Below are 26,841 nucleotides of genomic sequence, written 5' to 3'. Positions count from 1 at the left end.
GGCAATTGAAATTTCTTTTGAAGTGTAGGAAATGGTTTGATCACCCCATTATCAAGTAGATCAGATAGATATTTAATTCCCTTCTCTATCCATGGTGTAAATGAGGTTGTCTTCATGAAATTATGTAGAGTATTTAGCGGAATTTGGACTTTGGTAGGAAGAGGGTGTGAGGAAGTTAGATGCAGAAATCGAACCCAGGATTTAAGTGTCACTAATATTGTTGGGGAGATGCGAGAAGGTATCTTGGCTCCAAGTGCCATGGAAGGAATCCATATTGATAGATTATTTTCTGGGATCTTAGCAGTTTCCATCTTCCCCCAAATTGTAGATGGAAGAGATAGAAACCATTCCTTAGACTGTGGCTAAATAATAATCTTGGAAATCCACATACCCTGTTCACCCAGCTTGACGTTTCTTCACTAAGTTTGAATGAGCACATCTAGATTTTTTACCTTGCCAGATGAATCTAGAAAACAGAGTCTGAAGGGATTGGAAATATTTTAAGAGAATTGGAATCGGGAGAGTTCTAAAAAAGTATAAAATTTGTGGAAGGTGAAGCATTTTAAATGCTGCCAAACGTCCCATCCATGAAAATTCATGGGATGCTAGTTTAGTGAGATTTTCTTGTAATGCATTACGAAGTGGAATATAATTATATTGGAACAGTGTTTTACATGAATTTGATAATTGAATACCCAAATATTTAATTGTACTTTCAGTCCATGTATAAGGGAATTTTAAATTAAGATGTTTAGTAGTATTTTCATCTATCCCCAAGTTCAATATACAAGATTTATTCGCGTTAAGCCTGTAATAAGAAACTTTGCTGAACATATTTAGTGTTTCCTGAATTTCCGGTAAGGATTTCACAGGATCAGTAATCATAAGAACAACATCATCTGCAAAAAGGTTGATTTTATGTTCTTGTTCAGCAATGGTAACTCCTAGATTTTTTTTTGTTGGACCTAATACTCTCAGCTAGCGGTTCAATAACAGGTTTAAAAATTAGGGGGGATAAGGGGCATCCTTGTCGTGTACCATTTGTTATTGGGAATGGAGGTGATAAGGAATCCGTAGTATACACTCGAGCCGAAGGGACAGAGTACAGGGCTAATATTGCTTTGTTGATTTGACCTGTTAAGCCATATTTAGTCAGAACGGATGACAGGTATCCCCAATGAACTCTATCAAACGCTTTTTCAGCGTCAAGCGACAGAAACAGGGATGACGATTTGGTGAGTTCTACATGGTGTATTATATTTATCATTCTTCTAGTAGCATCCGATGCTTGTCTTCCTTTGGTGAAACCCGATTGATCTCTATGGATAATAGAGGGTAACAAACTATCTAGTCTTTTGGCTATAAGTTTCGCATACATTTTAACATCTAAATTGAGTAAGGAAATTGGTCTAAAATTTTTAGGTGAAGATGGTTCCTTATCTGGTTTTGGAAGAGTTACAACAAGAGCATTCAGCATTTCATTGGGAAATGATGAAGAATTGGCTGCTAAATTATAAATGTCACATAGTATAGGTGCTAGAGTACTTTGAAATTTTTTAAAATATTCCCCTGTAAAGCTATCTGGACCAGGTGATTTCAAGTTAGGAAGAATACGGATAGTTTGTAGAATTTCAGGGATAGTAAAGGGAGAATTGAGAAATTCTAATTGTTGGGGGGAAATAGATGGTTTCTCCAAAAAGGTGTCAATCTCCTCCTGAGAAGGTTGATGGGTATCACCATCGTTCTTAATGTTATATAAATCATTAGTGATGGCCGAACAGTTCGCCCGACGGTCGTTTCGCGCCAAATTTCGGCTGTTCGCTGTCCGCCCGCTCGGCGGGCTATTGGCGCCGTTCGCCCGGCGGACTTCCGTGTTTTTACTGTGTAAAAGAACTTTGACCTGATAACACATCCATCATGGGGTACAGGACAGCCAATTGAGACATTACAGCACATGGACACTTGGACATTTCCCCTAACTTATAAATAAACCCGATCCGGCGGCCATTTTACATTCTTTCTTCTGTCACTATAGGGAGAGGTTGCTGTGTGGAGCAGGGAGAGATAAATCGCTAGCTATTTGGTACACAAAAGTTCTTTTCAGGACTGGTATAGGTGTTAGGTGTATATAGGTTTGCTGTGCTACTGATTGTAGCAGCAGCCTGAGTGTCTTTTGTCAGTTTAGAGAAAGAGACAGGACGCTGTGTGCTGCTGTAGGGACAGCCAGATTAGTCATCATCATTAGCTGTTACTATCAGGTCCACAAAAGTGCTATTCCAGTAACCAGTTATTGTTCCAGCAGCCTCTGTTTTGCCAGTTTATATAGGGACAGGCAGGAAGCAGTGTGTCAGGCAGTGAGGGTCAGTTTAAACAGTAGCTGTTACTATTAGTTCCACAAAGGTTCTTTTCAGGACTGGTATCAGTGGTATGGTAATAGGCTTGTACACGTATAATATTCTTTCTTCCAAATATAGAAAGAATATTATACTTGACTGCTGCCCTTCTGCTGCAGTCTGCTAATCATTCACAACTCACTTGTTCCACAAAGCTCTTTATCAGGACTGGTAACTTGGTCTGTCTAGGGTGCTACAGTACATAGGGTTGAGTGAGGTACAGTCTGCTATTCTATAAGGACTGGTATCGGTCCACAATACATAGGGTTGAGGTGCACTACTGCTGACCGCTGCCCTATACTGCAGCAGTCCTTCATCGGTATAGGGACTGACGTACAGTCTGCTAATCACTCACACACAACCTACTTGGTCCACAAAAGTCCTTATAAGGACTGGTAACTTGGTCTAGGGTGCTACAGTACATAGGGTTGAGTGAGGTACAGTCTGCTATTCTATAAGGACTGGTATCGGTTCCCTATACTGCAGCAGTCCTTCATTGGTATAGGGACTGAGAGCTTTGTCATAGGGTAATTTAAAAAATGACAGGCAGAGGAAGAGGCAGGCCCTTCCGCAGGGGTGGTAGGGGTAGGGCAGGAGCAACAGGCTTGAGCCAAAGTGGGAAGTTGCAGAAGGTGCGTTCAATTACTTTAAAGGATGCACCAGACTTGGTTGAATGGCTCGCTCAGCCTTACTCTTCTGCACTCTCCTCATCCTCTCGATCTGCACCCTCTTCTTCACTCTCTGCTATGTGCACCCCCAAAGACACTACCACCAACAACACCACCACCACATACCTTCCGCTTGAGTCACATGAATTATTTTCCGATCCATTTCAAGAGGACATTTCTGATGCGCAGCCACTCTTGGTATTGGATCAGGAAGAGGAGGTAGCAACAACCGCTACTCAGCAGTCTGACGGCAGTACCCAGATCAGCCCAAGGAGGAGGTTGGTCCCCGGTGTTGCTGCCTACTCCGAGATCTCTACTTATAGCGGTGGGGAAGGTGACGTTGATGATGACGTGTCTAGTGATGTCACATGGGTGCCCACAAGAGAGGAAGAGGAGGGGAGTTCAGAGGGAGATATGGACCAGCAGATAGGGAGGAGAAGCAGGAATAACTTACATTGCACAGGAGGGACAAAGCAGACTGCAAATGTATCAGGAGCGAGTCATCGACCATGTACAGTCACATCTGGCGCTCCCAGGACACCGGCACATGGCTCCGCAGTGTGGGCTTTTTTTAACGTGTCCGCTGCTGACAATAGCGTTGCCATCTGCAATCTTTGCAGTCAACGCATTAGTCGCGGTAAGCCCAACACTCACCTAGGGACGACTGCCTTAAGAAGGCACATGAGCAGCCATCACCGAGCCCAGTGGGAGCAACGGAACACACAAAGCCACACTCCAGGCTCTCACCGTCCAGCCTCATCTTCTACTTCTCCTTCTCCTCTCTCCTCACAATTGTCCTCCACTCCACCTTCCATCACGCCAAGCTCACGTTTTTCTGCAAAAAGGCAGGCTTCTGTGGGCCTAATGTTCGAGCGTAAAAAAATGATGACGCTGGATAACCCTCTTGCCCAACGGTTGACGGCTGGCTTGTCAGAACTCATAGCCCGCCAACTACTGCCATATAAACTTGGGGACTCGGAGGCCTTTCGCAAATTTGTGGCCATTGGAACACCACAATGGAAGGTCCCAGGAAGGAAGTATTCTCAGAGAAGGGCATCCCAGAGCTATATGGCCATGTTCAGTGGCAAGTGAATGTATCTCTGGCACACAGTGTCGGTGCCAAGATACATCTGACCACAGACACGTGGTCTAGCAAAAATGGGCAGGGAAGGTATATCACTTTTACTGCCCACTGGGTGAACCTTCTGACGGCCGTCAAGCATGTAACCCGTGGCACCCGTGTAGATTTGGTTTTACCGCCACGGATTGCATGCAGGCCTGACTCTTCTTCTCCTCCTCCTCCTACTCCACCCTCCTCCCTCTCCTCCTCAGCTGACTCCTCCTTTTCCGCTGCTAGCGTCTCTTCCGCTGCACCGCCCAAGCTCCCCAGAACCTATTCCACATGCCAGGTGAGACGTTGCCATGCCGTGCTGCGTCTGTTGGGCCTGGAAGCCAAGAGCCACACTGGCCCGGCACTTCTTTCAGCTTTGCGTTCACAGGCAGATCAGTGGCTAACACCGCTCAATTTGACAGTTGGTAAAGTGGTGTGTGACAACGGTGCCAATCTGCTTAGCGCATTGAAACAGGGCAAAATCACGCACGTGCCATGCATGGCACACGTCTTAAACTTGGTCGTGCAGCGATTCATTGTCAAATACCCTGGGGTCCAGGACATCTTGCGGCAGGCAAGGAAAATCTGGGCCCATTTCAGAAGATCTTACACAGCCATGGCTCGCCTTGCTGACATTCAGCGGCGACACAATCTGCCGGTCAGACGTCTTATTTGCGATTGCCTGACGCGATGGAACTCAACCTTCTATATGCTTGATAGGCTGCTCCAGCAGAAACGTGCAGTTAACGTCTACCTGTATGAACTCTGCGGCAGAACCGTTTCTGGGGAGCTGTTTTTTTTTTCACCGCGACAGTGGCTGCTCATGCGCGACGCATGCAGACTTCTGCGGCCATTTGTGGAGATCACCAAACTGGTCAGTCGCAGCCATGGTGCCATCAGTGACATGGTACCTTATGCCTTCTTTATGGAGCGTGCATTGCGTCGTGTCATTGATCAAGCTGTGGAGGAGCAGGAGCGGGAAGATGAGGAAGTCGCAATGCTGGATGAATTCCCAGGGGGGGCTACTCTATCTGAGACAATTCAACAACAGGAGTCTGAAGAGGAGTCAGAGGAGGACGGTGCCGGGGCGGATGAGGAGGAGCAAGAAGAGCATGCTTTAAACCTTTCTGGGATCCCTGTTGTGCGTGGATGGGGAGAGGAGAATGAAGAGGACGAAATTATCCTGGATGATGAGCACGAGCCAGGCCACCACACCGCTTCCAGTTTAGTGCAAATGGGGGCCTTCATGCTCCAGTGTTTTAATAGGGACCCCCGTATAAAAAGCAAAAGGGTCAAGGACCAGTACTGGGTGGCAACGTACTTAGACCCCCGGTGCAAACACAAAATGGCGGAAATGTTACCGCCGTCGCAGAGGGCTTTCAGAATGCAGCACTTCCAGGCCTTGCTTCGAGAAATGCTGCATTCTGCTTCTGCGTGCGCTGGCAGAGGAGCAATTCCCACTCCCAGAGAAGGAGTTGCGGGTACCAATCCAACAACGCCTGCAAGAAGAGGCCGGTTTGAAGATGTGTTGGTGACTTCGGATATGAGGTCATTCTTTCAGCCGACCCATCGACAGGTGTCATCCGGATCCAGCATCAGGGAACGCCTAGACCGTCAGGTGTCCGACTACATCGGGTTAACGGCCGATGTGGACGCTCTGAGGGGTGATGAACCCCTGGACTACTGGGTGGGCAGGCTTGACCTCTGGCCAGAGATTGCCCAATTTGCAATCGAACTGTTGGCTTGCCCCTCATCCAGTGTCCTGTCCGAAAGGACGTTCAGCGCAGCAGGGGGGATCGTGACCGATAAGCGTACTCGCCTAGCTCACAACAGTGTTAACTACCTCACATTTCTAAAAATGAATGAGGCATGGATCTCGGAGGAATTCAACACATGTGACCAGTAGACCATGTATATGTCTATAAACAATTTTTTTAATCAAGCACACAGCTCTTCTTTCTTCATTTGGCTCACTTCCTTGTCCAAAAAAAGCACACCTTACTATATGCCCATACCCTCCTCTTTGAAGAGGTTGAGCGGTGTCATATTTCTACTGGGGCTGCTTATTATGAGGGGCTCCCACCATCCATGTGCTGTGCTGACATCCTCCTGGGGCTGTACCTCTGCTGTGCATATTATGAGGGGCTCCCACCATCCCTGTGCTGTGCTCATTATGAGGGGCTCCCACCATAACTGTGCTGTGCTGACTTACTCCTGGGGCTGCTTATTATGAGGGGCTCCCACCATCCCTGTGCTATGCTGACATCCTCCTGGGGCTGATTATTATGAGGGGCTCCCACCATCCCTGTGCTATGCTCATTATGAGGGGCTCCAACCATCCCTGTGCTATGCTGACTTCCTCCTGGGGCTGCTTACGGTGCAGGTGTCAGTGATGTATATCACGGTGCTGATGTCAGTGCTCTCTATCACGGTGCTGCTGTCAGTGCTGTATATGATGGTGCTGGTGTGAGTGATTTATGTCACGCTGCTGATGTCAGTGCTCTTTATCACGGTGCTGCTGTCAGTGCTGTATATGACGGTGCTGGTGTGAGTGCTTTATGTCACGCTGCTGATGTCAGTGCTCTCTATCACGGTGCTGCTGTCAGTGCTGTATATGACGGTGCTGGTGTGAGTGCTTTATGTCACGCTGCTGATGTCAGTGCTCTCTATCATGGTGCTGTTGTCAGATGACTCTATAACGGTGCAGGTGTCATTGCTGTATGTGATGCTGCTGGTGATCATCTGCTGCACCCTCTTCTTTGCCTACCCTGGTCCCTGACCTTCCCTCTCCTCCATTGCCTTCATGCGCTCCACAGTCCTGAATTGTCACAACAATTTCCCATATAAAAAAAGAATGCTTGTAGTTGTCGATCCCAGATTCACCTCATACATGTGTTATGTCATTGGCCATGTGGTGGGACTATGTTTGCACAGCTAATAATTATTTTGTGGCTGCAAATTTGACCTATAGGTTTGCGAAGTTCGCCTCCCATTGAAGTCAATGGGGCCCGCCGCAAACGTTCCGGTTCGCGAACTATCCGCCGCGTTCGCGGTCCGCGTTTGCGAAACGTCCCGTCAGAAGTTCGTCCATCACTATAAATCATTATAATATGAGCTAAATGCTTCAGCAATTGAAGAAGGCTTAAGCAATTTTTCATTAGTGTGAGGATGGTAGAGGAATGGAATTTTAGTCTTAGATCGATAAACCTTAAATGCGTAATGCCATTGTTTTCCCTGCTTTGTTCCCCGTTGCATAAGTGGTAGCTCAGAATTTTTTATAGGATTTCTCATGTGTCTCTAGAAGTAGGGTTCTTAATTCATTACGCAACTGAAAAATGTGTGTTTTAATGAAACGAGAAGGATAATTTTTATTGTGTTCCTCAGCTTTGGCTATCTCCTTAGTAAGTTCATCCATTCTCTGAGTTCTCTTTTTTTTAGCTTTAGAACCTAATTGCATAAACACCCCTCTCATAACAGCTTTATGAGCATTCCATAATATCATTGGGTCAGATATAGACGTTGAATTAATTGAAAAGAATTCAGTAAGGTGTTGTTGGAGTGTTGTGGAGTAATTTTCATTTTGGAGAATATAGTTATTAGCTCTCCATATATATGAATTTGGTTGGGATGACGTGGTTGTTATAGACATGCTAATGGGAGCGTGATCTGACCACGTGGCTGTATGTATATGGGAGGATGAAATCTTGTCAAGCAGCCATTTATCTGTCAAGAATAAGTCAATTCTGGAGTAGGTATTGTGCCGTGGTGACAAATATGTGTAATCCCTTTCATTAGCATGTCCACATCTTCACACATCAAATAAGTCATTCGAAGTTATGAACTTATCAAGGGGAGAAGCATAGCATTTGGACTTAGCAGAAGAATCCATATAATTGTTTGGAATCAAATTGAAATCTCCACATATCAGGAGGTGTCTTTTTGAACTTTCTTCGCCTCCTCTATAGTTTTTTTTATGAAATGCATTTGCCTCATATTCGGAGCATAAATAGATACAAGGGTGTATTGAATATTGTTAATGGTACAAATCAAAAAAATATAGCGACCTTCAGGGTCAGTGATACAATTATCTAATTGAAATGTAACAGTATCCCTGAGCCCCTGTACACACGGTCGGAGATTTCCACAACCAAATCCGTCGGATTTTGTCTGTCGGATTTTGTCCGAAAGTGTTGCATACACACGGTCGGACAAAGTTGGCGAAAAATCCGATCTTTCAGAACGTGATGACGTAATTTCTTTACGATGGGACTACATTCAGGCTAGTAGCCAATAGCTTTGATGTAGGAATTTGATCTGAGCATGCGTGGCACTTGGTCCGATTAAAATTCGCTACACATGATCGGAGTATGTCCGATCGAACCAGTTGGTCGGGAAATATTTCCAACATGTTGGAAAATTGGGTCCGACGGGGATTCGGACGGAATCAGTCCGATGCATACCACACACAGTCAGATTATCCGACGACACGGTCCGATAGGACACATTCCGACTGATTCTCCGACCGTGTGTACAAGGGCTAATAGCTATTAACACCCCTCTTTGTTTTTTAGATAATTTTGTTTGAAAAATATGAGGAAAATGTTTATGTTGACATTTGAGAGATGCATCTTTAGCAAAATGTGTCTCTTGAACACATAATATGTCACAATTAAAGGATAAGGCAGACCTCTACATAGAGGTTTGTTTCGCTGGGTGATTCAGTCCCCTTGCATTTAGGGACAATATTTTGAAAGACATATTAATATATATCAAAATTAGATGTTACTATAATTCTATATATTCCTAAAAGAATATTCTCTAGTTTCTATAATGCTTAAACTAAATATCTAAGTATTTGTTATATGATCAGTTCACAGTTACTATTAAATCATGCACACAACAATGTAGATTTTTTTTTTCAAACCTATGAAAAAATGAGTTATTACTCTATTAGTAGTTATTTGGCAATATATATTGCAAGAGGAAAAAAAAAAAGAATTAAAATAAAAAATTAATTAATTTAAAAAAATAAAATAAAAAAAAGGAGAGAATAAAAAATAAAAAATAAAAGAGTAAAGAAAAAAAATATTTTACAAGAGTCAGCAGTAATCCACTCAAAGGAATGCTGACCAAGATAGGGGGTGAAGTTCAATTAGTAAGGTATTGAGCATCAAACCAGACCGTATATGTCAGTAATGCATTTAACAGGCATGAGTAGTTCATCTGTATTTAATTCTATTTTGTTCACGTTTTTGTCCAAAGTGGAACAAATTAGGTTTTTCCTTCAAGGCAGGGGTGTTATGTGGAAGAGCAACTATAATACCCCATGTTTGGAGTAATTGCATGCCATCTTCAATGGTAGATATAGCAAAATATTTCCCGTTGTATGTGGTCAAGATAGTGGCTGGATGTCTCCATTTGTGTGTGATCTTATGATTAGATAATGCCTTTGTTACAGTTTTGAGCTGTCTTCTCATTTGTAGTGTAAATTGCGAGAGATCGGCAAATAATTGTATATCTGAGTATGGTGGTGGCAGAGTAGTTAGCTCCCTCGCTTTGGAGAGAATTTGCTCTTTAGCTTGATAAAAATTAATTTGCAGAATAACATCTCTGGGAATTGATTCTTCTAGATGTTTTGGTTTGGGAATATTATGAATACGATCGATTGTAAGTTCAATCGGCGATAATTCTGGCAATAATGTAGAAAATAGTGTATTTGCATAGTTACGTAAGTCCATAGGTAGAACTAACTCTGGTATTCCTCTCATTTTAATGTTGTTTCAACGTGAGTGGTCCTCGATATCTGCCAGTTTCATCTTGACCCACATGGAATCATCTTTTTGTTCTGTACATGCATCCACTAGCTCATTCACTTTTTCAGTGCATTCCTCCATTTTGTTTTCAACGTATTGCAGTCTACCACCCATATGTTTCATATCAAGAGAGAATTTATGAATCGTGGAGGATAGATTAGATATAATAGATGATTGTAATGACACAAGCATTTCTTTTATTGTGGTATCTAGTACTGGCTGACCTGATGTTGGGAAAGCAGCTATAGATGTCTGTAATGAGGAAATAGCATTATCACTATGCAGAGCTGTGTTCACAGTATCAGCTGCCTGACAAGATAAATCCAGCTTCATCCGCAATTTTGCGGGTCCCTGAGATGTTGGGGATAGTTGAGAGGAGCCATTAGAATATGAGGATGATAATTGCTCATCCATTTCAGGTGGATGGCTAGCAGAAAGGTTTGTGTGAGTTTTATTATTTTTCCTCACGGCTCCGGCGGGGCCATCTTGGATTTTAGTCAGCTCACTGCTCTGTTTAAATGTAAATGATGACAGCTTTTTTGGTCCCCTTTCTTGTCCTCTTTTGTGAGACATTATTGCCCCTACTGTCCCAGGAGTACTGCAGAGTATTTCCCCATGTTTCCCCTCTTCCCGACAACCCTGGCCGTTGGTTGTCGGGGTCTGCGGGCGGGGGGCTTATCGGAATCCGGGAGCCCCCTTTAATAAGGGGGCCCCCGGATACCGGCCCCCCACCCTATGTGAATGAGTATGGGGTACAATGTACCCCTACCCATTCACCTGTAAAATAAAAGTACAAAAAAAAAACACAACACACGAGATAAAATACTTTATTGCACAGCTCCGGGGGTCTTCCGTCTTCGGGGGTCTTCTCGCCGGACTCCTCCGCTATCTTCTTGTAGCTCTTTTGCTAGCGGAGGAGTCCGGCTTTCTTCCTCGCCGCCGGCCTCTTCTCCCGACTTCGGGGGTCTTGTCCCCCTCTTCGGTTCTTCTGCCGGGCCACCGCGCCTTCTTATAGCTCTTTTACAGGCGGTGGCCCGGTCTTCTGTCGCCGCCGTCGCCGCCGCCTTCCGTTCTTCTTCTTCTTCTTCTCCAGGAGATGTTGCCTCGACGATCTCTCCGGCCGGAATGCCAGGGACGCACTGCGCGGCCACTTATATAGGGACAATGGGGCGGTGTCACATGGCTTTATGTCACATGGGTTGGTCACATGGGTTGATTTCACATGGGGACTATGACATCGTAAGGGGGTGGGGTCACCATGTGACACCAACCCATGTGACATAAAGCCATGTGACACCGCCCCATTGTCCCTATATAAGTGGCCGCGCAGCGCGTCCCTGGCATTCCGGCCGGAGAGATCGTCGAGGCAACATCTCCTGGAGAAGAAGAAGAAGAAGAAGAAGAAGAAGAAGAACGGAAGGCGACGGCGGCGACGGCGGCGACGGCGGCGACAGAAGACCGGGCCACCGCCTGTAAAAGAGCTATAAGAAGGCGTGGTGGCCTGGCAGAAGAACCGAAGAGGGGGACAAGACCCCCGAAGTCGGGAGAAGAGGCCGGCGGCGAGGAAGAAAGCCGGACTCCTCCGCTAGCAAAAGAGCTACAAGAAGATAGCGGAGGAGTCCGGCGAGAAGACCCCCGAAGACGGAAGACCCCCGGAGCTGTGCAATAAAGTATTTTATCTCGTGTGTTGTGTTTTTTTTTGTACTTTTATTTTACAGGTGAATGGGTAGGGGTACATTGTACCCCATACTCATTCACATAGGGTCGGATTCCGATAAGCCCCCCACCCGCAGACCCCAACAACCAACGGCCAGGGTTGTTGGGAAGAGGCCCTTGTCCTCATCAACATGGGGACAAGGCACCCCCCCCATGTTGAGGGCACGCGGCCTGGTACGGCTCAGGAGGGGGGGCGCTCGCTCGCCCCCCTTTCCTGGCCGGCCGGGTAGCGTGCTCGGACAAGGGTCTGTTGTGGACTTGGGGGGGACCCTCAAGCCGATTTTTTTCGGCGTTGGGGTTCACCTTTAAGTCCATACCAGGCGGCGGGGCCAGCGACGTCTCCTTCGCGGGCCCCGCCTACCTGGAGACCCGCTCGAAATTAGCGGACTTTTCTCTGGGCGGGAAAAGTCCGCTCATTTCAAAAGTATGGCGGACTGACACACACACGGGCGGATTGTCCGCCGAAATGCGAGTCCGACGGACAGTATTACGGAAATTCCGAAATACTTAGTCCGCCAGACTGCACGTGGAAAAAGTCAGCTGAAGCCCACACACGAGCAGACTGTCCGCTGAAATGTGTTTCGGCGGACTAAGTTGGCCAGACAGTCCGCCCGTGTGTACGCGGCTTAAGACTGGGCTATACATTTTTTCCCATTACAGACCATAGCATCTTTTAACAAGATCCAGGCAAGTCATTATTTGGATCTACTTAGTCCTGATCATAAGTAATTGGCTTGGACACAATAGTTTCATAGTTAGTAAGGTTGAATAAATACACCAGTCCACCCAGTTCAACCTGAGTAAGTTTCTACAATTGTCCCTATCCCTGTACATTGCACACTCACATCAGTCCCTACCTTAAAGCCAAATAAGCCATTCACTTTGAAAGATAATTTTCACTGTTCTAGAGAATTTTGCCTTAGCTTAACCAGTTGCCTACTGGGCACTTTTACCCCCTCCTGCTCAGGCCACATTTCAGCACTGTAACACTCTGAATGACAATTGCGCGGTCATGCAACACTGTACCCATATGAAATTTTTATTGTTTTTTTTTTTCCCCGCATAAATAGAGCTTTCTTTTTGTGGTGTTTAATAACCACTAGGTTATTTTTTATTTATTTTTTGCTAAATAAACAAAAAATACTGAAAATGGAGAGTTTTTCATAGTTTGATATACAATTTTGCAAACAGGTAGTTTTTCTCCTTCACTGATAGGCTCTGATAGACTGCAATGATGGGCACTGATGAGGGGGTACTGATGAGGCTCCACTGATAAGTAGCACTGATGGGCACTGATTTCAATAATCAGGTCTAAAGTACAGAACAGAAGGTGCATAAAAGCTTGTTCCAAAAAGCCTTTGGAACTTTCATTAATAGAGTGCCAGGTTTTAAAGATTGTAGTGACAGCATTGTTGTACAATTTGTTGGGTTGTTGTTGTAATAAAGCAGCACTTAAGGCTAGTTGGAGATCAGATGTTAGAGCTGGACATTCAGTTTGGAGCCAGAATGAATCAGAAGTGTACCTCCAGTGTTTGGCCTGCATCATGACTTTATATTTTGTAATGTCACAAACTCCCATTTCTGCATGACTAGTTGAGAAGAATAGCATATCATTTTTGATTCATAGTTTATTGTGTCCCCAGATAAAGGAATTTAATAATGTTTGCAGTTTCTGCAAATGGGATAGGAGCATGGGAAACAGTAGGGTCCTAAACATCATATATAGAATATGTGGTAGGAGAAATTTGATTACTTAAAGTGGTCTTTCTACGATTCCCTCTATTACATTAAATAAAGTTTTTTATATAAATAAGCCACTATATTCCTTAATTTATAGCCGCTCACATGACCGGGCCGCCTCTCTCAATCTGAGAGCTACAGCGGGAGGTGTGGAGAAACCCCCACTGATGTCAGCCAGGAGGAGGAGAGGAGGAAAGAGGCGGCTGGTCATATGAGTGCTGAGCGGCGCTACGAAAAAGGTATACAGTGGCTTTTTAAAAAAAAACACACATATATTGGGGACATTGTTTACTATAACAGAGGGGATTGTAGAAAGAACTTTGCGATATGATAACATCAGGAGGGGAGGGCTGGGGAGTGGACAGCACTGACAACCACAGAGGGGAGGGGGAGAGGAGGACAGAGGAGAGCTGTGGATGATGGAGGCATGTAAACTGACCATATAGTCAGGGCTCAGCAGCCATGATAAACTGTGGTCACTTTACAGGGGGGAGGACAGAACCAGGCAGGATCAGCCATGTATTTCAGGTGATACAGGGGGCCAAATGACACAGCACAAGCACTGTGCTGTTGTTCATGCTTTAAAGAAACATGATCCATTTTTTTTTTAGGGTAACAAACACTTTCAAGTAATTGTAAAGGCAGAAAGATTTTTTTTTTTTACCTCACTGCTCCTGATTGTGAGCGGAGGTGGGGCCAAGTCCCACTCTGTGTGTTTTAAGGATACTCAGAATGGGGCTCAGGATCAAGTGGCTTGCTGTGGGGCTACTCAACGGAGGGAGGAGCCAGGGAAGCACCGGTGGGGGACCCAAGAAGAGGAGGATCAGGGCTGCTCTGTGAAAACCATTGCATAGAACAGTTAAGTGTAACATGGTTGGTGTTTTAAAACAAAAAATGAGCCTTTACTATTACTTTAAGGCTATGCAGTCGTCATGCTTATGCAGTAATCTTCCTCTGTTTGCTTACCTCTCCTCATGTGTTCAGACTAAGAGGCTAGCCACTTCCACCTGGTGGTTTTTATAACCTCTTCTCTAAGCATGGCTCCATCCCAGGCCCTAGCAGGTAACCCTATATTAACCTGTGCACTGCAAGCCAGCGGTGCTGATCAACCATTGTGTATTCACTGTGTGTTTGGCTTCCTGTTCCCTGCTTGCTGTGTGCTCTACGTTTGTCTCTGTTACCGACCTTGGCATGTTCTCAATGATTCCTGTCTGCTTGTGACCTTGACCTTTTGACATGTCCCCGACCATCCCTGTCTACTCCTGATCCTGAACCTTTGGCGTGTACTCTGTTGTTCCTGTCTGCTAGTTGCCCTGACCTCTGCCTTATCCCTTTACTATCCTTATTGTTCCAGCCTGCTGCTTCCTTCTCCTGTAGTCTACTGTGAGCGTGAGCTGTGAGACCCTAGGGGGCGCAACCTGGAGCCAGACTGCAGTGAAGTCCATCCTCACCACTGGAGGCTCTGGCGAACACCTGCTGGCTCTTAGACTCTGTGCCCTAGGGAATCTATGCTCTAGCTCCCACTGGGATCTGTGTCAGTGATCCAGTAGACCTGTGTCCTGAATCTTCCTGGGTACAATCCGCAGCAGTCAGTCCTAAGGTCCACTACCTAGCGGTGCACTTCCAACTCCTACGGGGTGCATCTGTCACCTGGTCTCAGGTGACCTGACAGCAGTATGCTCAAGAAGACTAGGTAGACTGCAAATTTTTGCTAAATGTATTAAGTTTTATAAACAGAGTAGCATAGTTGAGATGATGAAGACATAGTAGCCCGTGTAAAATGAACCAAGTGTGAAATCTGAAACTTAGTAGAAGGCCCCAATCCCATAGCCGACATTATGATTTGAAAAAGTAGATTTTTTACAAACAGATATCTCCAAATATTTCAAGTATACATTGTAAGGGTAATGGAATTAAAAAGTTTGGGTCAAGGAAATGTATATGTTGTCAGCGCAAAGGCCAATTTTATGCTGTACATCACCAGTCTTAATTACCAACTAGGGATGAGCCGAACACCCCCCCCCCGGTTCGGTTCGCACCTGAACCTGCGAACAGACCTAAAATTTGTGTGAATTTTAGAACCCGATTAAAGTCTATGGGACTCAAACATTCGACATCAAAAGTGCTAATTTTAATGGCTAATATGCAAGTTATTGCCCTAAAAACGGTTTTGGTGACCTGGCTCCTGCCCCAGGGGACATGTATCAATGCAAAAAAAACTTTTAAAAACTGCAGTTTTTTCAGGAGCAATGATTTTAATAATGCTTAAAGTGAAACAATAAAAGTGTAATATTCCTTTAAATTTCGTACCTGGGGGGTGTGTATAGTATGCCTGTAAAGGGGCACATGTTTCTCGTGCTTAGAACTGTCCCTGCACAAAGTGTCATTTCGGCAGGAAAAAAGTCATTTAAAAGCACTCGCGGCTATAATGAATTGTCGGCTCCCCATAATACAGAGAACAGTCATTGAAAGTCATTGCTAAAAAAAAAAAGCGTAGGCTTCCCCCCCAAATTCAGTTACCAGGCCCTTCAGGTCTGGTATGGATATTAAGGGGAACCCCGCATCAATTTAAAAAAAAAAATGATGTGGGGTTCCCCCCAAAAATCCATACCAGACCCTTTATCCGAGCACGCAACCTGGCAGGCCGCAGGAAAAGAGGGGAGGGGACGAGAGAGCGCCCCTCCTCCTGAACCGTACTAGGCCACATACCCTCAACATTGGGAGGATGCTTTGGGGGTCTGTGACCCCTCAAAGCACCATGTCCCCATGTTGATGGGGACAAGGGCCTCATCCTCACAACCCTGGCCGGTGGTTGTGGGGGTCTGTGGGCGGGGGGCTTATCAGAATCTGGATGCCCCCTTTAACAAGGGGACACCCAGATCACCCCCCTGTTTGAAATTGTAACGGGTACATTGTACCCCTACCATTTCACAAAGAAAGTGTAAAATATTGTTAAAAAAGACACAGACACTGGTCCAGCGATGGGTGATCTCTTCTCCGGGGTCCAGCGATGGGTGACCTCTCCCGATGGTCCAGCACAGCGTATCCTGTCTCCACTGGAGACACTGTGGGAATCCTGGCAGCCTGACAGGTCTTAGCTGAGGAGGACGGGGCCACCCGTCACCTGACCCCCACCCCTCTCTTCCCGAGCTTCCCCAGTGATGTACGGGTGACCCCACCCCCCTCTAATGTAATGCAGGTTTCCCCTTAATATCTATACCAGACCTGAAGGGCCTGGTAATTGAATTTGGGAGGGAACCCCATGCATTTTTTTTTCAATGACTTTCAATGACTGTTCTCTGTATTACGGGGAGCCGACAATCCATTATAGCCGCGAGTGCTTTTAAATGACTTTTTATTCCTGCAGAAATTACACTTTGTAAAGGGACAGTTCTAAGCACGGGAAACATGCGCCCCTCACAGGCATACTATACACACCCCCAGGTACGAAATTTAAAGGAATATTTCCCTTTTATTGTTTCACTTTAACTTGATGCTGACCGCCGGCTGTCAAATGACGGGCAGGCGGCGCACCTATTGCGGCGGGAGGGCGTCATATGACGGCCTCCCGTTTAAACAGGGAATGCGCGCGATCGTGCGCGTGCATCCCTGTTTCTTCGGTGGCGGCGTGTCACGGAGACACCGCTCGCCACCGAAGGGGGTGAACAGCCATTGGATATGGCTGTTTACCACGTGATCGGCCGTGATGAAGTCACAGCCGATCACAGATGGTCACACCCCCATTGTGCACGGCGCATGCGCGCGATCGTGAGCGCGCTGCGCGTGCACGTCGGTGGCGGCGTGTTCCCCCGGGAACACTGCCCGTCACCGACGCTGGTAAACAGCCATTGGCCGGCTGTTTACCCACGTGATCGGCTGTGATCCTTTTACAGCCGATCACTAAAATGTAAACAAACCGCGGTAACGAGATGTTACCGGGTTCTCCTCCTCACACACCGATCATGTGTGAGGAGAAGATTGCGGTAACATCTCGTTACCGCCTACAGTGTACACCAACACACACTGATTCCCCCCCAATAAAGAGGACCTGTCACCACCCCTCATAGTACCTGTCAATCACAGTCCATCAGAGTACCTGTCACAGTCCATCAGAGTATTTGAGTACCTGTCACAGTCCATCAGGGCACCCGAGTATCTGTCACGGTCCATCAGAGTATCCGAGTATCTGTCACGGTCCATCAGAGTATCCGAGTATCTGTCACAGTCCATCAGAGTACCCGAGTACCTGTCACAGCCCATCTGAGTACCCGAGTACCTGTCCCAGCCCATCAAAGTACCCGAGTACCTGTCACAGCCCATCAAAGTACCCGAGTACCTGTCACAGCCCATCTGAGTACCCAAATACCTGTCACAGCCCATCTGAGTACCCGAGTACCTGTCACAGCCCATCTGAGTACCCGAGTACCTTTCCCAGTCCATCTGAGTACCCGAGTATCTGACCCAGTCCATGTGAGTACCTGAGTACCTGTCACAGTTCATCTGAGTACCCGAGTACCTGTCACAGTTCATCATAGTACCCGAGTAGCTGTCACAGTCCATATGAGTACCTGTCCCTGCCCTTCAGAGTACCCAAATACCAGTCACCAAGCCATCAGAGTACCTGTCACCAGGCCATCAGAGTACCCGAGTACCTGTCACCAGGCCATCAGAGTACCCGAGTACCCGTCACCAGGCCATCAGAGTACCCGAGTACCTGTCACCAGGCCATCAGAGTACCCGAGTACCTGTCACCAGGCCATCAGAGTACCAGAGTACCTGTCACCAGGCCATCAGAGTACCAGAGTACCTGTCACCAGGCCATCAGAGTACCAGAGTACCTATCTCCAGCCCATCAGAGTACCCCAGTACCTATTTGCAGCCCATGTCCCATAGAATATACGTTGGGGTGTTTGCTTTCCAAAATGGGGTCATTTTGTGGGTAATTGCACTGTCCTGGTGGTCCAGGACCTTCAAAAGTGTGATGGGTAGGAATGAAATGAGATGTGTCATTTATGCTCCTAGAACGCCTGAACATACTACTTCAATGTTCGGCCTCTCTATGTGACCAGGCTGTGTAAAAGTCCTACACATGTGGTATCGCCATACTCGGGAGGAGTAGCAGAATGTATTTTGGGGTGTAATTTTTGCTATATATATGCTATGTGTTAGAAATATCTTATAAATTGACAATTTTGTGTAAAAAAAAAAATGCGTTTTAATTTTTTTCCACATATTCCAAAAACTTCTGGAAAAAAATTAACCATTCAAAAGACTCATTATGCCTCACAGATTATACGTTGGGGTGTTTGCTTTCCAAAATGGGGTCATTTTATGGGAAATTCCATTGTCCTGGTACTCCAGGGCCTTCAAAAGTGTAATAGGTGGTTGAGAAATGAGATGCGTCATTTTTGCTCGTAGAACGTCTGAAGGTACTACATCAATGTTGGTGCTCTGTATGTGGCCAGGCTGTGTAAAAGTCTCACACATGTAGTATCGCCGTACTCGGGAAGAGTAGCAGAATGTATTTTGGGGTGTAATTTGTTGTATGCATATGCTGTGTGTGAGAAATAACCTGATAATATGACAATTTTGTAAAAAAAAAAAAATAATAATAAAAAAAAAAAAAATCTTAATTTTGCAAAGAATTCTGGGAAAAAATTACAACTTAAAAAAAAATCACCATGCTACTTACTAAATACCTTGGAATGTCTACTTTGTAAAAAGGGGTCATTTGGGGGGTATTTATACTTTCCTGACTTGTTGGTGTCTCAAGAAATGAGGTACACCTGATGTACTGAAGGCCTGATCGGAAGTGATCAATTTTCAGTGATTGGCACCATAGTTTGTAGACTCAATAACTTTCACAAAGACCAAATAATATACAGTAATGTGGGTTATTTTTACCAAAGATATGTAGCAGTATAAATTTTGGCCAAAATTTATGAAGAAAAATTACTAATTAGCAAAAATTTATGACAGAAACAAAGAAAAAGGCATTTTTTTCACAAAATTTACGTTTATTTTATTTATAGCACAAAAAATAAAAAACCCACCAGTGATTAAATACCACTAAAAGAAAGCTCTATTTGTGTGGAAAAAAGGACGCAAGTTTCATATGGATACAGTGTTGGATGACCGAGTAATTGTCATTCAAACTGTGAGAGCGCTGAAAGCTGAAAATTGGTCTGGTCAGGAAGGGGGTGTAACTGCACTGTACTGAGATGGTTAAGCATCACTGCTCCCGAAAAAACTTTTTTTTGCATTGATACATGTCCCCTGAGGCACGACCCAGGTCCCAAAACACTTTTTATGACAATAACTTGCATATTAGCCTTTAAAATTAGCACTTTAGATTTCTCCCATAGACTTTTACAGGGTGTTCTGCGGCTTTTCGAATTTGCCGCGAACATCCCAAATTGTTCGCTGTTCGGCGAACGGGCGAACAGGCAATGTTCGAGTCCCTATTCCCGACGTTTGCATATTGAAATTAAGATGTTTCCCTAGCGGTTCTATAATTAAGTAACGGGGAACAGTGGCATCCCTTTCAGGTGTCATTAGTAATCATAAATTTAGTGGAGAGAAAACCAGCTGTCCACACCCCAGCACTGGGAAGCATGTAAAGTGCTTGGATAGCTGAACGTATATGACTGCTCAGGCCAAATTTTGTGAGAACAGCTTTGAGATCTAACACCTTATCTGCATCCAAGGAAAGAAGTAAAGCAGGCATTAGATGATGCTAAGCCCATTGTAGAAGATCAATAAATATTTTAGTGCCATCAGAGGATTGTTATATAGCAACAAATCCCACCTGGTCAGGATGGACCAGTATGGAATTCCTGCTACTCGGCTTGCAATATATTTGGTATAGAATTTCATATTGATTAAGAGAGAGACGGTCACAATAAGCACCTCAAGAGAATATTTAGGTCATGTCCACTCATCTGCAATGTGGTTAAAAGAGTTACATAAGTGAGGTAGAAGTGAGTAGATCAATGTAAGTTTTATAATATTCATTGTGGAACACATCAGTGCCTGGAGTCTTGTGTGAGGGTAATCCTGCAATCACTCTTTTAACCTCTTCCTTTGTAAATGAAGTAGAAATCATTTTGAACTGATGGAAGATGTACATCATCCAAAAACCTTTTGTATAGTTACCACTGTGGGGGGGAGGGGGTTGGAACCAGAAGTCTGAAGTCACTTTTTTGGAAGAACTACCCTCGGATTGCTCCTTAGAAATTTTGACTTCATATTTGGGATTTCACTTTCACACTTCAAGGACTTCTTGTATCAATTTTTCTAAATTGTATCTTTACTTATTTTATTTACTTTTTTATACATTGTGTATATTGTGCACACCGTATAGCTGCATGTAATCTTGCAAGGGCTGAGATCATTTTTTGTCACTAATTTTTGTTTTCACAGACCCACATATCACTAATTAGCGCTACACTTTATATATAACTTTAACTATGGATGTTGGAATAGAAAGCATAATCCTTCTCAAAGCCATGTAAATAGCGCCATTCATGCATCAAAGAAGTCTTCTGATGGGAGAAGCAATGATAATGTGGTCAGGGCCGTTTTTAAGGCAGGGAAAAGGGGCAGCTGCCCTGGGCCCTGTCATTGTTGTGGGGCCCAAAGCAGCTGCCTCATACTTGCCAACTATCCCAGTTTAAATGCCCTCGTCCCTTGAAGTTTTAGCCCCTTCCGGTGTCCTGATATCTCAGTGTGAAGTGCTGCTACTAATGCTGCCCAGCTCTGCCCTATTTTTGTGTACAGATGACTCACCTGCATACTCTGGGTTTACATGTAAATAACCGCCATTCATATGTAAATAGCAGCAACATGCATATGTAAATAGCTGAGGCCAGCGGCACTGATATTTAAATAAAGGTGGCATTCATATGTATGTATATCCCCCCCTGCAGTGAGGAGAAGATGTGCTGTAACCTATAGCAACCAGTGAGCAGTATTACTGTACAGTAATCTCTAGCCGCCAATCAACAAACAGAAATCATGTGCTGTAACCTCTAGCAACTAATCAGTGAGCCTTAATGTGTGCTGTAACCTCTACCAACCAGTCAGTAAGCGGTAATGATATGCTGTAACTTCTGGCAACCAATTGCAATCGCTGCCTGATATGATACAGTAAACTGATTTTAAGTCTAGCTGCTATTTATTGTATGTCTCAGAGAAGGTGGAGATATGAAATTGCATGGAGGGGGGCCCCAAGAAATTTTTTGCCCAGGGTCCAATCAATATTAAAGACGGCCCTGAATGTGGTGGAACTCTTCCTTGCTGTATTAGAATAATCTAGAGAGACTTCAACAACTGTGTTGAAATCGCCACATAATATTATAGGTTTATCTTTATATAGTTTGAGTTTTTGTAGAAGAGTCTTATAAAATTCTTCCTGACATACATTAGGCATATAGACTTTAACACTTTTTATGTAGTGTTCATTAAAGGAATCTGAAAGAATAATAAATCTGCCATGGACATCTTCCTCAAGGTTCTGGAGTTTAAATAAAGCCCTCCAGTACGGGCTATTCAGCTCCTTGGCATTGAGGGAGGTTATCTTTAGCACCATATATATAAGTAGGGTGGTGCTGGAAAAGGTCCATGAAGGACAGGGACACCGAGGAGGATTAGCACACAGCTAGTTAGGATCATCAATTTAAGCCTAGACAAACAACATTTTAAGGAGCAAGTATCTAGTACTGGTATAAAGAAAGAAAAAACAAGTGAAACAAGAAAAAAACAACAAGAAACACTACAAAAACAAGCACTGGTGTGAATAGCATACACCGTTCCTGGGATAAAGTAAAAGACAGTGTGCTATCCCTGCAGAGGAAGTGTGAATTAAAATACAGTGAAAATGCCACCTAGAGGTGGGAGAGCAGTCCTACAACGTCAAAGATATGTAGGCGTTATTGATTGTTTCCCCAGGTGACAGGGACACATGCAAGTAAGTTGTGGTGATGCACCTCCATAAAGGGAGTTGGATTCAGGCCCCAGTTGTAGCATAACATCTTTAGGATGCAAAAGAAACAAGGGGGGAAGGCACCTCTAAGTGTAGTATTAAAACAGTATAATTTATTGCACAAGATTAAAAACACTTAAAAGATATAAGTGGGAGTAATGCTTGTCATAAGTATGTAGTCTAATACTTATGATGAGCATTACTCCCACTTATATCTTTTAAGTGTTTTTAATCTTGTGCAATAAATCATACTGTTTTAATACTACACTTAGAGGTGCCCCCCCCCCCCCTTGTTTCTTTTACATGTTTTGCAGAGCTGCTGGACACACTCTGAGGATGGCTTCCTCTTTTTAAATCACCCCCTTACCGTGGGTCAACCTGGTTTTTACCTAAAGACTTACTAATCAAATGTACATTATTACAAATTAAGCGCATTGCCTCCTGGAGCGCCAGATACCCAATTTACCTCATCTTTAGGATGCAGGGTGGGAGTAATTTTGCCTTGAAAAGAAAACAGGATTTTAGTAGGAAAACCCCAAATATACATAATATGTTGGTCTTTTTGGTAATAGGAGCAAATTCCTTACGGTTTTGTGCTGTTGTGGCTAAGATGTCCAAGAAGACCATGAGCTGAGTGTATGGATCACGAAAGGGAGCCAAAGTTTTAGATGTCAGCATAATGGACTCTTTAGCCTGATAGAAATGCATGCAGGTTAAAGCGACAGTGCCGCAGCAGGAATATGTTTAGGTTTAAAGAGTAACTGAAGACAACCCATTATAAGATCACGGGGTAATAAGCTGGTACTAGGGTCCTAAAAAATTGCTGCAAGTATGATACTCAGTGGCCTGTATTGATTCAAGTATGCTTCTGATTTTAATAGAGTTAGATCTTTCAAGTTAGCAAGTTTATCAGAAATGTGTTCAATTTCATCAGTGTGCTTCTGGTGAACGTCCACAAGCTCATTTAACGCTGTACTGTAGTCATTGAGTTGTCATTCTTTGGGGTAAGTGCGGTTTCCGAGGTAATCTACTTGAGATTGAATCAGTGTAATAGACTTATATAAGTCTCTTTGCAAATCTTTCTGGAGAGATGGAAGCATGTGCTTTACTGTGTGCTCGGAGACTGGGTTGTCGGTTGTGTGCAAGGCAGTCAGAGAATCAGTGTGTTCCCCTTCATTATCAGGGTATGTGTGCTGTGCCCCATAGCGTACCTTGTTATCGGAGATTTAATGCTGGGAGAAGCAGAAAAATAAGCAGCTGATCTCCTTGATCTGTCCATTGGTGGCAGCACAATGGCAGGGGATTCCTCTATTTCAGATAAGGGGTCAGTGATATCAAGCAACTGGAAACCTGTGAGTGCCACTCCATCCTGTGTGCCTGTGTCATCTTTGAATTCTTCTGAATTGGCTAAAGAAAGATATGTGTACATGTCACTTTAATGGATAATCTAACAATCAGATATTTTTTTTAATACAACCTACAGAAATAATCTGATTGTTATAAACTGTTTCTGTCACTACATTAGATATTTCGATAACCAAATATAAGCTAGAATTTGTTTGGCACTGTCAAATGAATGTAAGCAGAAGGGTAAAATATGTGCAAGGTGCATTTCATTTAGATATAGGAAATATCGTTCAAAAACCTCTTTGTAAAAAATAATAGAAAACTAAAAGATAAAAAAAAAAATCAGTAATGTTGCGTACACACGACCGGACTTTGACATCAAAGGTCCGACGGAACAATTCCGGCGGACCATTCGATCGTGTGTGGGCTGCAGCGGACTTTTGATTTGCAAAAATCCGACAGACTTTAGGAATGGAACTTGTTTCAAATTTTATGTTTATGTTTATGTAGCTATTGGCTACTGGCTATGAACTTCCTTATTCTAGTCCGGTCGTACATCATCATGTTCGAATCCATCGGACTTTGGTGTGATTGTGTGTGGCCAAGTCCGTTCATTCGGAAAGTCCATCAGAACTCCGTCAGAACTCCGCCGAAAGTCCGTCGGACCTAGTCCCTCGAAAAGTCCGGTCGTGTGTACGCGGCATAACTGGTTTTCTGTAGAAAATCATTATGCAGACACCGCTGGATTATAACTTTAAAAGTGTGTGCATTATGTTTATATTTAATATGTATATAAATGTTGGGGTTAATGTATGATAAACAAGGATAATTATTTACTTATTTATTCATTAATTTTTATTGCAGCAATATCTTGTGGGAACCCTGGCTCTATCAGTAATGGATACATATGGGATGGAACATTTTTCTTTGGCTCTGGCGTAACCTATGCATGCAATACTGGGTAAGAATAATAAATTACCTGTAATTTGATTTGCTTTACATTGAAACACTACTATCCATTAGGGATGAGCTGAGTGTTCGAGTGAAACCCATGTTTGTCTCGAACATCGGCTATTCGCCGTTCAGCATAATCTGAACATTATGGGCCGTTCACGACAAATTTGAGTGGCGCTTGTGACCCATAATTCACTGCGGCATCACAGTGCATTGCTGGCTGATGATTGGCCAAGCATGCACTATGACCCACATACTTGGCCAATCAACAAAGAGAGCCATGATTGGCCACAGGTAGGTTGCCTGTGGCCAATTATGGCTCAGGGGGTTTAATACACGCCGAACACTATATAAGGCCGGCTGCATAGCGGCCTTGCGTAGTGTGTTGCTTCGGCTAAGAGACAAAGAGAAATAGACAGTGTCTGAATTTCCTTTGAAGCTGTTGCGATTACAGTCGGTGTATTGTGCCACCTCCACAATGTACAAATGAAGCTACCCCAATTTCTGGTGTTCTTCTGGTCCTATACCACAGGCAGCTGTAGCAGTTACAGTCGGTGTATTATGCCACCTGCACAGTGTACACTTGAAGCTACCCCAATTGCTGGTGTTCTTCTGGTCCTATACCACAGGCAGATGTTGCAGCAATTACAGTTGGTGTATTGTGCCACCTGCACAGTGTACACCTGAAGCTACCCCAATTGCTGGTGTTCTGCTGGTCCTATACCACAGGCAGCTGTAGCAGTTACAGTCGGTGTATTATGCCACCTGCACAGTATACACTTGAAGCTACCCCAATTGCTGGTGTTCTTCTGGTCCTATACCACAGGCAGATGTTGCAGCAATTACAGTTGGTGTATTGTGCCACCTTCACAGTGTACACATGAAGCTACCCCAATTGCTGGTGCTCTTCTGGTCCTATACCACAGGCAGCTGTAGCAGTTACAGTCGGTGTATTGTGCCACCTGCACAGTGTACACCTGTCAGAAACCATGAATCAGACCAAGACAGAAGTACAATTAAATCATACTTGTTTATTAAATAAAAATAAAAAGGTAAATAGAAAAAGTGTAGTCAAAGCATAGCCAGAGTCCAGTAACTGGATAGAGTAGTCAGCCAGGCCAGAGTTCAATAACCAGATTGGGTAATCAGCCAGGCCAGAAGTCAGGGATCCAAGTAGAGCAACAACAAGCAGGATAGGGAGCCAGAAGGGATGTCAGCAAGCCAGTCTTTAAACAGAACCGCAGGAGATGGTTTCTTGTGATGTGACCAAGGCGAAGGCAGAGGTGAAGTGAGCTGGACAGCTTTAAGTAGGTAGGTCAGACGAGCATGATCAGGAACAGCTGGTAACTGTAGAGAGAGATGAGAGCTGGCAATTGGCCAACAGCTGAGCAGTCAGCCCAGAGAAGGAAGGGCTAAGCCAGCCCTGACAGTACCCCCTCCTCAATGACCCCTCTCCCGGGGGGCTTGAGGGGAAACCATCTATTGAACTCGTGGAGGACAGGGGCATGTAAGTCCGAGGATGAAACCCAGGAGCGTTCCTCCGGACCGTACCCCTTCCAATGCACCAGATACTGTATGTGCCCACAGAACCTACGAGAGTCAACAATGGATTGTACCTCATTCTCCTCATGGTTCTCAACCTGAATAGGGTGAGGGCGTGGCACCGAGGTGGTAAATTGGTTACAGACCAATGGTTTCAATAAGGAGACATGAAACATTTCAGATGCGCATACTAGGAGCGTAAGCCACTGGGTTAATCCTGTGAAGGATACGGAAAGGCCCAATAAACCGAGGTGCAAACTTTAGTGAGGGAACATGAAGCCGGAGGTTGCGTGATGACAGCCAAACCCTGTCCCCAACCTCGTAGGAAGGCGTCTGCGGTCAGCATGGAGTCTGTACCTATCATTAGCATGACGCAAAGCCTCCTGGACCTGTACCCAAGTGGAACGAAGACCACAGAGATGCTCCTCTAATGCAGGAATACTCTGCGGAACAAACGAGTCAGGCAACATGGAAGGTTGGAAACCACAATTCATCATAAATGGAGACAATCAGGAGGCATAATTTAAGGCACTGTTGTGAGCAAACTCTGCCCATGGTAATAGGTCTGACCAGT

General features: G+C 44.6%; 1 protein-coding gene across 7 annotated transcripts in view; it reads left to right on the top strand.

Annotated features, from left to right (window-relative positions):
* Positions 1-26,841, top strand: part of LOC143982461 (C4b-binding protein alpha chain-like) — a 505,748-nt gene that overhangs the window by 320,730 nt on the left and 158,177 nt on the right. For all 7 annotated transcript variants that reach the window (XM_077481187.1, XM_077481191.1, XM_077481190.1 and 4 more), the window contains one exon: positions 24,636-24,732. In XM_077481187.1, coding sequence (XP_077337313.1) covers positions 24,636-24,732 — 97 coding nt within the window. The remainder of the gene's footprint in view (positions 1-24,635; positions 24,733-26,841) is intronic.

The sequence above is a fragment of the Lithobates pipiens genome, unplaced genomic scaffold, assembly GCF_037356315.1.
Source record: "Lithobates pipiens isolate NorthernLeopardFrog02 unplaced genomic scaffold, aLitPip1_a1.2 Scaffold_16, whole genome shotgun sequence".
Lineage (NCBI taxonomy): Eukaryota > Metazoa > Chordata > Amphibia > Anura > Ranidae > Lithobates > Lithobates pipiens.
This window is presented reverse-complemented; position numbering and strand designations above follow the sequence as displayed.